The sequence below is a fragment of the Oxyura jamaicensis genome, chromosome 5 (genome assembly GCF_011077185.1).
Source record: "Oxyura jamaicensis isolate SHBP4307 breed ruddy duck chromosome 5, BPBGC_Ojam_1.0, whole genome shotgun sequence".
NCBI classification, from domain to species: Eukaryota; Metazoa; Chordata; class Aves; order Anseriformes; family Anatidae; genus Oxyura; species Oxyura jamaicensis.
In genome coordinates, this window is record NC_048897.1 from 14,001,481 (window position 1) to 14,016,965 (window position 15,485).

The 15,485-nt window shown below is 38.0% G+C and overlaps 1 protein-coding gene and 1 long non-coding RNA gene across 5 annotated transcripts; one reads left to right on the plus strand and one right to left on the minus strand.

Annotated features, from left to right (window-relative positions):
- Positions 1 to 731: 731 nt before the first annotated feature.
- Positions 732 to 12,823, plus strand: LOC118167439. Of its 2 annotated transcripts, none has more exons than XR_004751140.1 (4): positions 732 to 787; positions 7,976 to 8,097; positions 8,330 to 8,450; positions 12,220 to 12,823. It is a non-coding gene; the product is annotated as an uncharacterized LOC118167439 (long non-coding RNA). The 2 variants fall into 2 exon arrangements; XR_004751141.1 differs by lacking the exon at positions 12,220 to 12,823 and adding an exon at positions 10,113 to 11,275.
- Positions 5,551 to 14,324, minus strand: ZNF770 (zinc finger protein 770). Of its 3 annotated transcripts, XM_035326800.1 has the most exons (3): positions 13,728 to 13,907; positions 10,281 to 10,285; positions 5,551 to 9,533 (listed from the first exon to the last, which is right to left on the minus strand). In XM_035326800.1, the coding sequence occupies exon 3, from the start codon at positions 9,387 to 9,389 to the stop codon at positions 7,203 to 7,205; it is 2,187 nt and encodes a 728-aa protein (XP_035182691.1). In that variant the 5' UTR covers positions 9,390 to 9,533; positions 10,281 to 10,285; positions 13,728 to 13,907; the 3' UTR covers positions 5,551 to 7,202. The 3 variants fall into 3 exon arrangements, with proteins under 3 accessions (XP_035182691.1, XP_035182690.1, XP_035182692.1); XM_035326799.1 differs by lacking the exons at positions 10,281 to 10,285; positions 13,728 to 13,907 and adding an exon at positions 14,179 to 14,324; XM_035326801.1 differs by lacking the exons at positions 10,281 to 10,285; positions 13,728 to 13,907 and adding an exon at positions 13,954 to 14,169.
- Positions 14,325 to 15,485: the final 1,161 nt, after the last annotated feature.

Below are 15,485 nucleotides of genomic sequence, written 5' to 3' on the forward strand. Positions count from 1 at the left end.
AAGAGTTTGTCACAGTGTTCATCTCATTAAATATGGGTACTCACTCAGTAAATATGTGTACTTCCAAGTATGTGTACTTCCACTCAGTAAATATGGGTACTTTCAAAAATGATGCCTCAGTTTAGTAACAGATGCTTCTTAAAATATTTAGAATTTTAAAGTGTAAAGAAGCCGTCAGTAGCATTCTGATTTGTGTATAAATATTTATTTAGCACACGTTCTGGCCAATGTACTGCCCTTGATTTTTGTGCAAAACTTACAGTAACTTCAATGGAAATTCTGAGCTCATGACTAGAGAAAAATATGGCTAATTCAGCAACCCAGCTGCTTTTATATCCCAGAATAGCAAGCAGTGCCTCTAGTGAGGGAGGTGGGGAAATATGGGAGTTTATGTCATTCTTAGCGTTCTGTTGCTGGGCTCACATTTCACTAACAACTCAACTTAGCACAGACTCTGGGGTATCCTAATGCTCTTCAGGGACTTTTAGCTGGATTTCTAGCAACTGGAGCAGAACTGTGGTATGAACATAAGAAATCAGTGGCTAGTACCTATAGCTCTAGAAGTATTTGCTAGCAATCCTGTGAGAGTGCAATGTGATATGTGAAAAAATTTCTGTGGGGAAAGTTCCTTCTTAAATCCATACCGCAGCTTAACCTCTTTAAACACACTGTTTGCAGCTTTTCAGAAATGTCTTTTCTTTTTTAGTGTTTACTTATTCTACTCTTTCTGTCACAGAAACCAGAAATTAACAACAGAAAGGCTACATCTAGCAGAAATTCTCCACTGGTAAGGAAACTGTAGACTACTCTCTTAGGAAGATTTGTAGTACTGTGAAATCCTAGAGTATATGACTTGAAAAACCTCTGGGTTAACTAGAGTGTCACAGAAGAATGACAAAATTTCAGATCAACCTATGACTTAGATTTAGTTACGTAACTGACTATCCATAAGCTCAAATAACCAGAAATAAGACCTCAAAAACTAGAATGGTTGGAAAAATCAAGCACACTTTAAGTATTAAGCTAAGTGTTTCCAGACAAGTTGAATTTGCTCTGTTATGTGAATATGCATTATATTGCTCTACATGACAGTACATCAACACAAGAACTTTAATTAATAACCTCTCCCTCTTAAGTGTGCAACTCCGTATCTTATCTTGCTTGGTGCACACTATTCAAGCACTTTATGAAAGCTGCATTACTCATCTCCTTTAATCTCTCGATGTATTAGCTGAGTGCTACACAAATAATAACTAGTTCTATTTCTGCAAAGCTCTCCACATAGTGATATTATCCCTGTTCTACTAAGGGGAAACCAAGTACGAGTTTATGGCCAAAAATAAAACACAAAAACCCTCAGCAATGACTACTTAATTTTACATGCATTATACCACATTATAAATTCAAGTACAGGCTCTATTGACTACACCTGAAACTCTTAAGATAGTATAGCTACAAGTCACATACCGGGTTTTGAGCTAGCAACCAAAACTGAGAAATGCACAGTGACAAGATGACTGTGGGAAGTCATTTTCAAATATATTCCTTAACATTGCATAAGAATTTTCAAGATGAGGGAGAGGGCCCTGTTTTTCAAGTCCTAAAGGATTTTTCCTTTCTAGTAATTTGGTAATTCCCTGCTCTTAATATTGTAGACTTGTCTATAGCAAGACCTTCTACAGTAACACATAGAATTTTTGTTACTAGTTATTTTTAAAGATGTTCAAGACATACTTTACTCCACAGCTGTGTGTAAGATAAAGCCTTTTAATTTGCTTTCTCCTGATTTCTAAATTCTATACTTTAACCCATAAAGTGTTTCACTATGGCACAGAATAGCATTCTGACTAGCACAAAAGGTAACCAAGGCTTTTTTTTTTTTTTTTTTTTTTTTTTTTATCAGTCCTTATACCACAGGCTCAACATTTCTAATCAGGCAGGATTTTCAATTTAGAGAGCTCCTCTACTGCATACTTCCTCAGTAACCAAATCAGATCCTATTTTCCTCTGATCAAAGCTCTAAGATGCCTTAGACTTAAAAATAATAATCATGAAAAAGAAATATATATATGTGGAACTTGATGCGTTTTCAGAAGCAATGCTATCAGTTCGGCACTGCAAGTGGTATTCCTTCCACCATATTAATTAATACTAGGACACACAGTACAAAATACAAGGGAAAGTTTGCTATGACAAAAAAGATTGCCATATTACTACTTCAAAGTTACCCTCAATGTTACGAAAAAATCATAACATATAAGTCTTAAAAACTAAGTTCAAACTGATAGCAACATTTGAGGTGTCCAGAAGACAGCAGATTTCCACTCAGTTTATAAAGCCTGCATTGTCACAAACAGGAGTCTCTCTGCTCAACTGTATTTTTGGGATCCTCTTCAAATCAAAATAAAGTAAAAACCAAGGACATCATCTGAGTTTCTGTAGCTCAACAAGCTATGTTTGCAAACACATACCAAGCATTAAAATGTATACTCTTCCAAATAAATAAATAAATAGATGGAAAAAAATATATACAGGTAAAATAACACAAATTTGCGTGCCAGGAAGGTAGTATTTTCCATGATTTCAATAGAAATTTAGTTAGATCACTGCATTAGCAATATAAATGGGAGACAGCATGGGTAGTTAGCTTCTTTAGATAAGGAATAGATGTTTTGTTTTTATTTTTTACGGTAGTGGCCACGTAATTTTCTGTATTCCTCTCCTTCACTACGTCAGCTAGGCACATTCCAGTGCCACATCCTGTGAAGCAGCTAGAGGCAAAGCTGGATAGCCACCATTTCCGTATACTCTTAACTACTCTAAATACCCAAACCACTTTCAGTGGAGGAGACAACACTGTGTACATCACAGCCGGTCAGCTTCTTGCATACTCATGTACTGCTCCTCATACCACACTTTCAAATGGGTGGCCCCAAACTCACCAGTTCCTCAGCCCCATACGTGGGCCTTCAGACCTCTTTCACATACCCTCCTACCTCCTACCTAGACGCATATCCCCTCTGCATATACTCTTCTAGTTTAAAAGCCCCACTCACCTGCATGCCATATTCTTCTTCATTATTCATGCATCTCATGTACAGCCCCACAATTTACTTTTCCCACAGTCCTCTGTAGTCAGACATTCAGAGAATCGTAGAGTTTTTTGGGACAGGTTCTCAAGGCACCATTTTGCATATACCGTGGCAGCATGTATGTGACAAACAGCTCTGTGACCTCCCATAAGTCACGTATCGGGTTTCACAGATCCATACAAATTAGGATCTATATATTCAGTATATATATACACAGTGTGTGTATATATATATATACATATATATGTATATATATACATATATATATATATGTATATATATATAGTACACTATATAGTATAGGATACTATGCTGGAAAGATTCCAGCGAAGAGGAAAAATTTCAGCCACATACAAATTGTGTCAGGTATGCAGCAGAATCAAGTCATACACTAGCAGATCCTGGAAGAAGACAAGAACTAAAATGGCAGGGTACAAAAGTAAAACAGCATTCAAAAACTTGTAATATCTCATGGCAGACAATGTTCATGTTAGAACAGTGGTTTTTGAACAAGGAAATGATCAGTTCTACTTGTGTGTGATTTTGTTGGTGTAAGGCTGATTAATCCTCCATTTTCACAGACTTTGAAGATTTACTTTTTAAATAGATGCTAAAAAAGCTGCTGTTTAAAATCTGCTTGACGGATTTAGTCTGTATATGAAGAAGTCCAATTAATATGCTTAAGCTGGAGAAAATAAGGTATATGAGAGCACAAAAAAGAGTCACATCTGTAATTTCAATTTTCCTTAAAATAACCGTCTCTCAGATGCATCTAATCCATAGCTACTGGATGACAAAACCAGGCTCTTAAGTTCAAACTTACACTTAAAAACTCCACATAACTTTGCTTTAGAAATAGGAACTATGACCCCTTTAGTTACTTACAACATCATTTTGAACATTATGACAAGGGGCGATTAGGACCAAAACTATAATCTTTATTGATTCAAGAGTCATCCAACTGTACTTACCTAAGCATGACTCAAGTGAGGTACTGTTATGAGATGACAGCTCTGAGTTTTACATTTGTGCTAGAAGAAAGCCAGGAAAACTAAGCATTAAATCCAACATCACAGTTTGAAGCCGAAGATCTGATTAATTTCAATTAAATTTCTTCTGTGTCTGTTTCCCATTTGCCTCATCAACTTTTCTTCTTGGCTGTAGGTACAATACCGAGAGTATCACAGAATTGTAGGAGTTGGAAGGGACCTCGAAAGATCATCAGGTCCAACCCCCCTGCCAAAGCAGGTTTCTCAGAGCAGGCTGCCCAGGTAATGGAGAGTAGATCACAAACAAGTGACAACCTAATCGCTCAGCAGCTACAAAAACAATAAAATGCTTTTTCTGTGTTTTCTGATGGCTTTTTTTTTTTTTTCCCAGGTATTTTTTCCCCCTATAGATATCTTGCACGTTGTGACTTTCTGCTAACACTGCAATCATGTAAAGTTGCCTATGTTTTAAAGCTAACCATAGCTCTATTTCCTAGATAGAAAATGGACTGTGATTGGATAGTACTGCAGTTCCAGGGAATTTAGTACTGCATACTCCATTTGCCGTACAAAAAAAAAGTCCCCTTAACCTTTCTCAGTTTATATATAAGTATATAATAAATATATAAATATGGACCCTTTTTTATATCACATAGTACTTCCTCAAAGCTGAATGCAGTTTGATAAGTTCTCCTGAAGGAAGTTCAATATTAACGTAGACCCACCCTTCTCCTGTTTACAATATACTTCAGAGATTGAAGGCTTAAACTTGACTGAGATCACGATGGAAAATGACTAACCTACTAATGACCAATGTGAAATATGATTCTTAACACTGGGAAAATCACTGTACCTCAAATTCACAAAGGTACTTTGAGAACTTTACTACTGACTTCAAGAGACAGGATTTCAATCTTAGATTTTTTTCCCAACTCTTAGAAACTTCTTTACCTCTTTGTAGCTGGTTTATGCTGTAATTCTGCTAAAATTATGAATTTATACTAGCATAAAACTTTTGATAAAAAGAATAGAGAAATAGATAAACAAAAAGGTCATTAATGCCCTTCTGAAATCTCATGGAAACCAAAGATTACATTAATTTCTAAATTAATCAAACAGTGATACTTTCTACCCGTTTATCCTTCAAAAATTACCTTTGTGTATTATCTTCCTCCATTTTACTCAAATTGGTATTTTTCAAAACATACCAAGCTAATGTTCTTAAAACATTACACTCAAATTGTATAAAATGACTGACTTCTTAAAAATAGATCTTACTCTCTTTAAACATATTTATACTTCACTTCTATGGCAAAAAAAAAAAAAAAGGAAAAAGAAAAAGAAAAAGAAACAAAGCCTATTTGTTCTAACACACGAAGTGCTATTTTGATTCCTAGTTTTAGCCTTCTCTGCATACTGAACATTGTAATTTCAGTACTCTAGTTTGCACATAAAGTATAAAACAAAAGTGCAATATAAATAAAATAGTTTATTACAAGTATTTCAAGAGCTCTACAATACACTTTCAAAACATTTTATACAGTATTCTCTTTCAATATGAAACAATTCACATGGGGGGAAAAAAATCTCAATATATAAGTACAGTCATTCTTAAGACACTGAATTAGCCTGTCATACAAAAATCATAGTAACTAAATGTTTGAGTATCTTTCTTAGCTGTATTCTCTCTCAAAATAGGAAAGAGTAACACACAAAAATAAAAACTCCCTTCATCCTTCATTTATACCAACTACTATAAAGCTTATGCCACAGCAAGACCTACAGAAATTGCTTCAATAATAAAAAAAAATCAAAAAGTTTACTTAAATAAATACATATGTATTTAAATAGTGAAAAGGATGCCATGATATCTTACAGTTATATTAATTTAGATATAGGATAAAAAACTTCATGTTTCAACTATTCAGAAGCCATGTAACAAAGGAAAATATAGTAAAAGGCAGTTTCTTCAGAGGAAAAACAAACTTCATTCTTGTTCTTGATGAATAAAGCTCCGCTGCACTTACACTTTTCGCCAGTCCCACAGGCACAATGGGCAAAGCTCTCTACTTACCAGAAGTAAAACTACAGACTCTATTAACACAAAACCAGAATTACTTAATTTGAGCTAAAATCATTTTCAGTCTCTAATATTTAATGTAACAAGAACATGACTTCCCAACAAAACTGCTTGTCTGAGCTATTGTCACAACTTAGAGAACACTTCTTTTACTGGTGCAATACGCATGTCAGAAGGAACAGGTAGTAACTGCACGTGTAATATTAATTATAACTTCTTGCCCTCTTTTCCTATAGAAAATTCAGTATAGCATGAATTGGCAAAAAAAAAAAAGAAAGAGAAAACTTGAAAAAGCAAGAGATATTGCAAGAAGTAGAAACAATGAAGTGGTAAAAAGGATTAAATGATTATCAACCCTACTACTTTAGCATTGTCTACTCATATTTTACCATAAATAAGGTAAAAATGTAATTCCTCACCTACAGATCTCCAAGCGTATTGCAAATATCCAGTTCACTTTTCTCTTTAACAACGGTTCTGTAATGCTAATCAAGTTTTTTTTCTTAAACATTCTTTTCCGCTTCCTCAACCTTTTTCTTTTTTTGCATCTTCTTCATCTAAATTTAACTGTTTGTTTGTTTGTTTTTAAAGCATGAATGAAATACAGCAAGCATATGCAACACTTGCATATTGGTTTGCAATGTACAAGGAGCCATTTCCTTTATTCTGGAAATTACCTTTTTATCTTTACTTTTGGATAATTATCGTTGGGTAGCATACTGTCATAAAATACTATACAGGAAAAGGTAGGGAGCTCTGCAGATTGCTGCAACACCATCAATACTGTAAGAATGTAAATTTATAAATACATTTAAAGAAAAGAAATGCAAAGTAGCTTTTTTTATTGCTTTTTTGCTTTGTTTTTATACCATCTTCTCACTGTCATCGCATATTATAATCAAGTAGACAGTTCTGAAGACAGCAAATTAACTCTTCATTAGGTCTTCTCCATACCATAAAGAGAGAATCCTTTTCAGTCAATTATTCAATGTAACATAAGCCTTTTAATAATTATGCAACCAAAAACGTTAATGTATAATATCACGGGACAGCATCCAGTTTCAATGAAAACAGTATGTTCCCTTGTTGTTGCTCAGTGGAACTCAGCTTTAATCTCTCTTTAAAGTGAGTAAGGTGATGTCTCTTCAAATGTGGGGACTGTCTGAAATTTTTACCACAAACTGAACATTCAAATGGCTTCTGTCCAGCATGCATTAGGTAATGTCTTTCAAGCTTAGAAGGCGATTTGAAAGTTTTAAAGCAGATACTGCACTGATACACTTTCTTAACATCACTTTTTTCAATCCCGTCAGAAAAATCATGCCAATAACTGTAACAGCTTTGCTCTGTTTCTAACAATTTACTACACAAATAAGGCTGTGTGTTTCTCCTGCTGGTGTCAAGAACAAAGTCCCCTGACTCAATTTCAACTTTGATTTCAGCTGCTTGGTTTGACTGAATCAGCTCAAAATCTTGAAAGCCATCTGCCTGTGAAGGTGTTTGAGAATAACCCGAATAACCCACAGGCTGAGAAGACTTAAATTCAATGTGATCTCCCCGATGATTGAAAAGTTTGTTCAGATTTTCAAATTCTACCTGGCAAACAGCGCTTTTATAGGGGTTCTTTTCAGTATGGGTGAGCTGATGTCTTTTTAAGTGAGCTGACTGTCTAAATGTCTTCCCACAAACATTACAGCCAAAGGGCTTCTGTCCCGTGTGTATAAGATAATGTCTTTGAAGTTTGGATGAAGATGGAAAGATTTTTTCACATCTGTCACATTTACACACTTTGTGTCTGTTATGTATATTTTTAGTAGGAGCTGAAAAACCACAGTGAAGTACTTCTGGATTATCAAAGAAGCCTTCATCTGATGAACCATAAAAAGTATCATCCTTATTATGCACAGAATCATCGATGTTTAACATGCGCTCACCAGTAAGCATACCTTTTAAATTAATTCCTACTTGGAGAGGTTGTAGGTGCTCTTGCCAAGATAATGGCATGGCAAATATTCTTTTTGTCCGATTACTAACTGCGTTGCGCACGTCAAGCTTGCTACAGCAGTCCTTGAAAAATTTAGTGGAAGCATTCTTATCAGAACGCTGATCTCTAACTGCAACCAGGTCAGGACTTTTAAAGTAACCTGATTTCATTTTTTTTCTGCCAGTCACAGAAAAATCTGATGACTTTCCTCCAGTATGCTTCACCTTCATCAGGATCCTATTTTTCACGCTGACTGCGTGGCTGAAAGCTGTTGTGCAGTTATTTGAACTTTTGCCATCTCTCAGGTAACAACATTGGTGCAGATTTAGAACCTGCTCTGTTTCAAAACACTGCTTGCACATTGGACACTGAAAGGGAACAACATAAATTGAACAAACACCACGTGGGTCATTCTCCTGGGACTTGTAAGGGTCATTCTCAAAACTATTCATCTTTCCTTCCAACAGTTTCTGTGGTCTGAGATATTTAGGAGTCTTTCCTTTGTATATGATATTGGGGACAGTCTTACTTCTGGCATGGAGCTGTTTGTGCTTCATGAGTTTGCTCTGTATTTTAAACCCCTTCTGACAAAAGCAGCATTGAAAAGGCCTTTCTTCTGTGTGTGTGAGCTGATGGATTTTCAAATGGGTTGACTGTCTGAAAGATTTACCACATGAAGAACACTTAAAAGGTTTCTGGCCAGTGTGAATAAGGAAGTGTCTTTCTAGCTTAGATCTTGAAGGAAATGTCTTGTTACACGATTCACAAGCATGAGTTTTCTTTCTCCTTCTGGTACCATGTAGATGATCTGCCTTGAGGCACTGATGCAGCATCCACCTCTCTTCAGTTGTAAAAGACTTCCAGCACACAGAACATCGAAATATGCCACAAACGACCCTGTCTTGCTCGGAATCCACAGACTTTTCTGCTTGCTTGATATCATTCTGATAATTTGCACTGTGAAGCTGCTGATGCTTCAAGAAAGTAATTAAGTTTTTAAAGTTTCTATGACAAACAATACACTTAAAAGGCAGATTATGGGTTAATTGATGCCTCTCCAGATGGACTAACTGCCTGAATGTTTTATGGCACACATGACATTCAAATGGCTTTTGACCAGTATGTATCAGATAATGCCTAGCTAATTTCGATGGAGTTTCAAACTGTTTACAGCAAGTGTCACAAATATATGGCTTTTTCTTGGGTATCCTGTTAGCTGTTACACACTGCTGTACTTTTAACATTTTTAAAAAGCAATTACACCTCGCCTACTGTTAATTTCTTCAGGTAAGCATTTCAAGTGAAATCATCAATTGCCCACTAAGATGGAAGGCTGTAGAAGCAGCAAATTTTCTTAGAGGAGAGAGATTCTTAAATCCCACAGGTCCCTAAAATAAGAAAAAGAGTATTACTTTAGCCATAATTGCTCAAGTTTGTCCCTTGTTTTCTACATAAGAGACCAAAAGCATCTGAATTAGAATACTCCTGCTTAAAATGCTTTCCTCATAGCAAAGTATTTACTTGTCTGTTACATAATATGGAAAAACTGAAACTTGTTTCATCTGAAAAGTAGTCAAGTCATCTGTGCTGTAATGCAGGTATTACTCAATCCTGCCACTTATTTCTAGGTCATATACAGTTTAACTACCTTATGATGTTTAGGCTATTTACAAATAAAGTATATTCTTTAAAAAAAAAAAAAAAAAAGAAAAAACATATTGTAATAAATTTATCCCCTACAACAGCACTTCTAAATCCCACATACAGTTTTATAAAGATAACAAGAAGAGGTAGAAGCTAGGGATTCTTGCACTTCAAACTAAAAATTAAATGAATGCCATGTTTGTGGGAAATGAATATTAAGAACATATTGAAATGAAACAAAATACAGTTACTATTCACATTTGTGTGTTTTGTTTTGTCAGCTGAATGCAGAACAAACAGTAATCATTTTTGCTCTACCTCAGAATGGCAAACGTCAGAGGCAGCCACCAAGCATAGCAGAGTGGAACCACAAACTATCACCAGAACAAGGATGGAACACAGGCTACATTCACTGTATCACAACCAAACCAGAGTGCCTGAGTTGTGATACTTATCCATGCATATGCTCTTTTGTCATCATAAATATAAACATTATCTTAAATCATTAGTGAATGTTTTAGTATAAATCAAAGTCATGAAACAGTCAATTTAGATTTTCCTCAAATTTTGAACACTTGGGCAACCTACTGTATCTCAGCTAAAGAACAATGATTTGCAAACAAAAAATAACTTCTCATGCACTCAATTACTTGCATCTTTATTAAAATATTCACAGGAACTTGTATGAGAGACAGCCTCCAACAGGGTCTTAAGCACTTCCACTAAGGTGGTTCTTTAGCCTCAGCAGGATTCCCTCTCCAATGCTTGCCCTTCTCACTAAGCATCTCCTTGTGCTCAGCTGAGTCCTTCTTTACTACAAAGTCATTTCTCTTGTCCTTCACTCCACTGAACGTGGAAAACAACTAAAGGTTGTTCTTTTTGACAAGTGTGTATGCACAGTCTTCTTTCTGTCCTTTTTTTTTTTTTTAATAGAACAACCTTGTTTTTTTCTAAGTGTTGTTTTTTCTTTCTTTAAAAAAGTAAATATAAGATTGGTCTGTTTAATCATCTCTGGACTAATTTCAATTGGTCACATTCATCCTAAATTACAGCATCTAAAGCAGATGACATATTTCAGTCCACAAGAGTAGTATGAATAACAGCATGAAAATACCTTAACATTGTTACCTATATTCCCTAATATAAAGAGGGAAAGTGATGTAGGGAGCAAGCTTTAAAGCAATAGCATAATAGCTAAAACATGTGACAGCTCTGTTGCAGAATACATTTTTACTAACTGTAATTTTGCTACTACAAACTCACAAATGGTATTTTGATACAAGTCACAAATCATGTATTCTTTCTATATACCAGCAGAATAAATATATATATATATATTTTTTTTTTCAGTGTCTCTAAAAACACTGCTTCTTCCCAAAGAGGCGATACCGCTAGTTTTTAAAAATTCAGAAATACCTGAAAAGTCGATTTAATGTAATTCCAAAGAATAAAAGCCTACTGCAGCGTAAAGCAAATTATGATGAGATTCAAGGTGTGCACAGAAGACTGAAAATATCTGATAAATCAAGTTTCTTCCTACATTTAATAGAAAGAAACTGGTTATCTGGTAGGATCCTTCCATCCCTCATAGATATGATCCTATATAATTGTGGGCCTTATCAATAATGTTTGGATGTATGCCTTCAACGCAGTTGTCATTGTACTGAGGAATTATGTAATCTCACTCCTTCGATAGGACTTGACAATACCGTGGAGCAGCTGAGAAAGTCAACTTTTCCTTTCCTATTCTCTTCCTATACAATTTTAACAGCTACTCAGTTGCAGTCTTTTGAAGATGTACAACACCCCAGAACACTCTTAGGAGACCCCTTTTTCCTCCCAGTTGTCATGTCACGTGAAGGTAGGGAGGTTGCAGTGAGTATGTAACACCAAGCACTTTCTAGTTTGTGCTACATTGAAGCTACAGACAGGTAGGCTAAGAAAAGCAGTGTATTTCTCTGCTGTGCTGGAAATTCCTGTACAGCTGTGGTTCAAGGCAGCCTCCATTAGCAGAGAAATAAAACCTCCTGAGAAAGAACTGTAAAGGCTGATGAATTTTAGCTAACGTGCTGTCATACAGATCTAATTTACACATCAGGAAGTACTCAAGCAGTACAGTGACATGCAAAGAAAAAAGTCCAAAGTGAGAGACAGCTGTGGCATATTACACAAGGGATTTTGTATTTAGCTTATAAATGTATTAAAGATTCTATCTGATGAATGAGGAAAAGTGTTCTGTAGTACAAGGTGTCAAAAGCAGAGCAGAACTTCTTACTGTGGTCGTCTGCCAATGAAAAGACTGAAGGCTAAAGTGAGGGAAACTTAGGCAATGCGAAAGAAAGAGCAGGGTGTAAAGATGGGCATTACTGTGTGGCCCAAATATATTTTCAAATCCTCTTTAATAAGGACATTTCTCTGTATCTATTTCAGGGTGATCTGTGCCTTGCACATCTAAGGAATAAACACACTGCTGCTAAAGATCAAAGAACAAAAGACAAGCTTGTAATACTCTCTTTTGCCAGCCCTGGAAATACGTAGGCTCGTCCTACTTAGAGTTTAGATTTAATAGGTATAGATTTAATTTATGGACTGGGCCTGATTTAATACTAAATTGACACTACTTTTCATCTTGGTTGCAAGGTCATGCAGAAAAATAGGATGAAGATGTAGGTCACAGAAATTTCAAAGAAGACCTTCTTATGTCAAGTATTACTTAAGTATGTATTATGTTTATCAGCCTTCCAGACAGGAAGCTGCAACAAGCTGAAAACACAATGGAAAAAATTCTAATCTTGCCTTTACTAATCAGAGAAGATTCAGGGAAAAAGAAAACAACAAAAACCAGGAAGTGCACTTTAAGTAAAGGAAACACAAGATTTTCTATTTACAAGGAATAATCAACTGGAACGGGAACAACTTAGTAGGTAACAGTAGTACAGAAGAGATGTGGAGACTAAGTTGGAACAGAAGCTGGATATGCCAATAACATGCTGTTACACCAGGATGTGTAAACAGAAATAAAGCTTGAACGGCACGTCTCTCATGCTACTGCTTAGAATTCAGCTGGAGAACGCTATCCTGTTTTGAGCATTGCCCTTCAAACTGAGTCAAATACATAAACTAATTGGAATGAGTCCAGAGAACAGAATCGAGAATGATCAGAGATTAAATGCATAATATAAAACATTAAAATAACAGGGAATGTTTAAGTTAAAGACGACACCCGATTAAAAAGCAACACAAACACCAAACAAGCATAAAAGTCAGCTGGAAAAAAAATAAAGTCATTCCCAAAGTCATTTATAGCTGTGACTAGAAATTCAAGTTACTGGAGAGAGGATTTAAGTACATTATCCTTATATTTACGCAATTTTCATTAATAAGCTTTCTTGTGTGGGGAGACTGTCCTACCTCCAACAGTGGAGGTCTTCAAAGACGCTGTATAAAGATCTCTCAGTTCCCTCACTCATGTAGTACACCCTGCTTTGATGCATGGGAATAAATGAAAAATTAATATCCTGGCTTGTTTTCCTATGGCTCATTAATATAATTCAAAACAAACCATCTACGTGTTGAAAATTCAGTGTTTCCAATTTGCCACTGAAGGATCATTCTGCATTGTTAGTGTATCCTCCAGACCCTCTAGAAAAGCTAGTGGCTGTAGCCTTCCTGACAATGACAAAATTTAATTCTAACAATAAACGTATGAAGAAAGGTAAGTGCCTTTTGTAACGGTAACTACAAAACAGACAAGTGAAAAAGGTAGCTGCTGACCTCCCAGACACAGCATGCAACAGAAACAAACATCTGAGCACTGAGACAAGCGCGCTGTTGCAGTGTTGAGGGGTACACAGTTTACCAGCGGTGTAATTGTCACCTTTATACAGAAATCACTATCACACGTTACGGCTCCTCAAGGCTAGCACATCTCATCTCACCCCCATTTGCCATGTAGTTTTTTTTTTAAAGCATTCTCTGAAACAAACCCAAAAACACAGATGAGGGCTAAGTGGACCTAGTTTAACAGCGAATCTAAGATCTGCAGAAGGGGCTTGGGACCTGGCACAGACCCTCTCCACCCCCCAAACGCCAGAACATCTTCCTCCCCCCGCTCACACGAGTCTCTTAAATACAGTTAGAAGCAACCATCGAAGCGGCTCCTACAGAAAGCAGACAGCGAACAGCCCCACGGCGGCCGGCAGCCGTTCCCCGGCAGAAAGCGGGATCCCTGCTATAGGGCCCGGCCCCGAGCTGCCCACCGCCTACCGGGGGCGCGGTACCGGCAGCGGCACCACCCGGCGGCTCTGCCCTGCCCCACCGCGCTGCCGGCCGGCCCAGGGCGCCGGGCCCGCATGCCGGGCGAGGGGAGGGTGCAGGGGAGGGAGCGACCTGAAGAAGCAGCCACCGCACCGCCGCCTTTCTCAGCCCGCCCGCGGCGGCCGTCGCCTAAACGCTTCCCCCCGGATGGCGCCCGGCCGCCGGGACGCCGGGAAACCCGGGCCGCGGCTTTCCGTTCCCCCGCGAAACCCGGCCTGGCCGCCCGCCTCCTGCGGCTCCCCGGCGCCGGGCACCCCAAGGGGGCGAGGGGGCTGAGGCCGGGCCGGGCACGGGGCCCCTTCCCGCGGGCGAGGGTTTCGTCCTCACCCTGCCGGGCCTGAAACCCTGCGGGTGGGGTGATGAGTTCTGCGTTCCTGATGACATGCGTTGTTCCCCACGAGCAGGACACGTTTTATACTGAAGCATCACGATATGACGGATTCCCAGTGGCCGCAGGCTGTTCGATGGAACCCTGCTGGTGGAATTACATTGTGGTGCAACCACTGGACCAGACCAAAGCCTGTGGGTAGGAGGCTGGGAGGTGGTGCTGGGAAAGGAAGAGACTCTCCAAAAAGATCCCCAGTAACTTGTGTGCAGAGCAGTAATAGTTCTGCAGTTTTGCCTTTCTTCTGAAAGAGGGGCCAAGGAAATTCAGGAGATAGGTGGAAGAACACAACTGGAGAAAGGGGGTGCCAGAGTGGCTAGGCCCACAGCTGCAGCTGCTGGGTTGTGGCTGACCTTAGGTCTGCCAGACAAAGGCAAAAACAGCCAGAAAAAAAAAAAAAAAAAAAAAAAAAAAAAAAAAAAAGCAGAAACTTTTTATTTCATAAAGGAACGTGAAGATGGTACAGCAGAGAATAAGAGATTCACCATAAAAGTCTGTTAATAATTAATAAAGCACAAGAATATGGATGAGGCTGATAGTGTGCTCAGACTGCTGATTATTACGCTGACGGGCACTGTTCTGCTCTACTCCCCTTTATCTGAATCCATCTGCTTTCTTCAAATCTCTGCTTAGACCGTAGCAGCTTTGGGACAGAGCAGTCCTAGTCACAGGCACATATTTACTTTTAGAGTACATATGGGTGGGTTTCCACAGTTCTGCTGCTGTTGTTCGCACTCACACAGCTCCCATACTCAGACAGCAGGACTGAATGGTGCTGCAGTACTGCACAACTCCTCTTCACAGAAGGGGGGATCAACATTTTTGTGCAGTGCCTGGAGTAATGGGGTCCTGAGCCCTGGCAGCATCTTAATAGAGTAATTATAAATGGATACCCAGAAGTGTCCTGATATAGTATGAAAAAAAGTTCCACACAATGAGCATTTATCTTTGGCGTTTTCTTACTGTGGTACATCACTGAGTATAATTCAGTAAA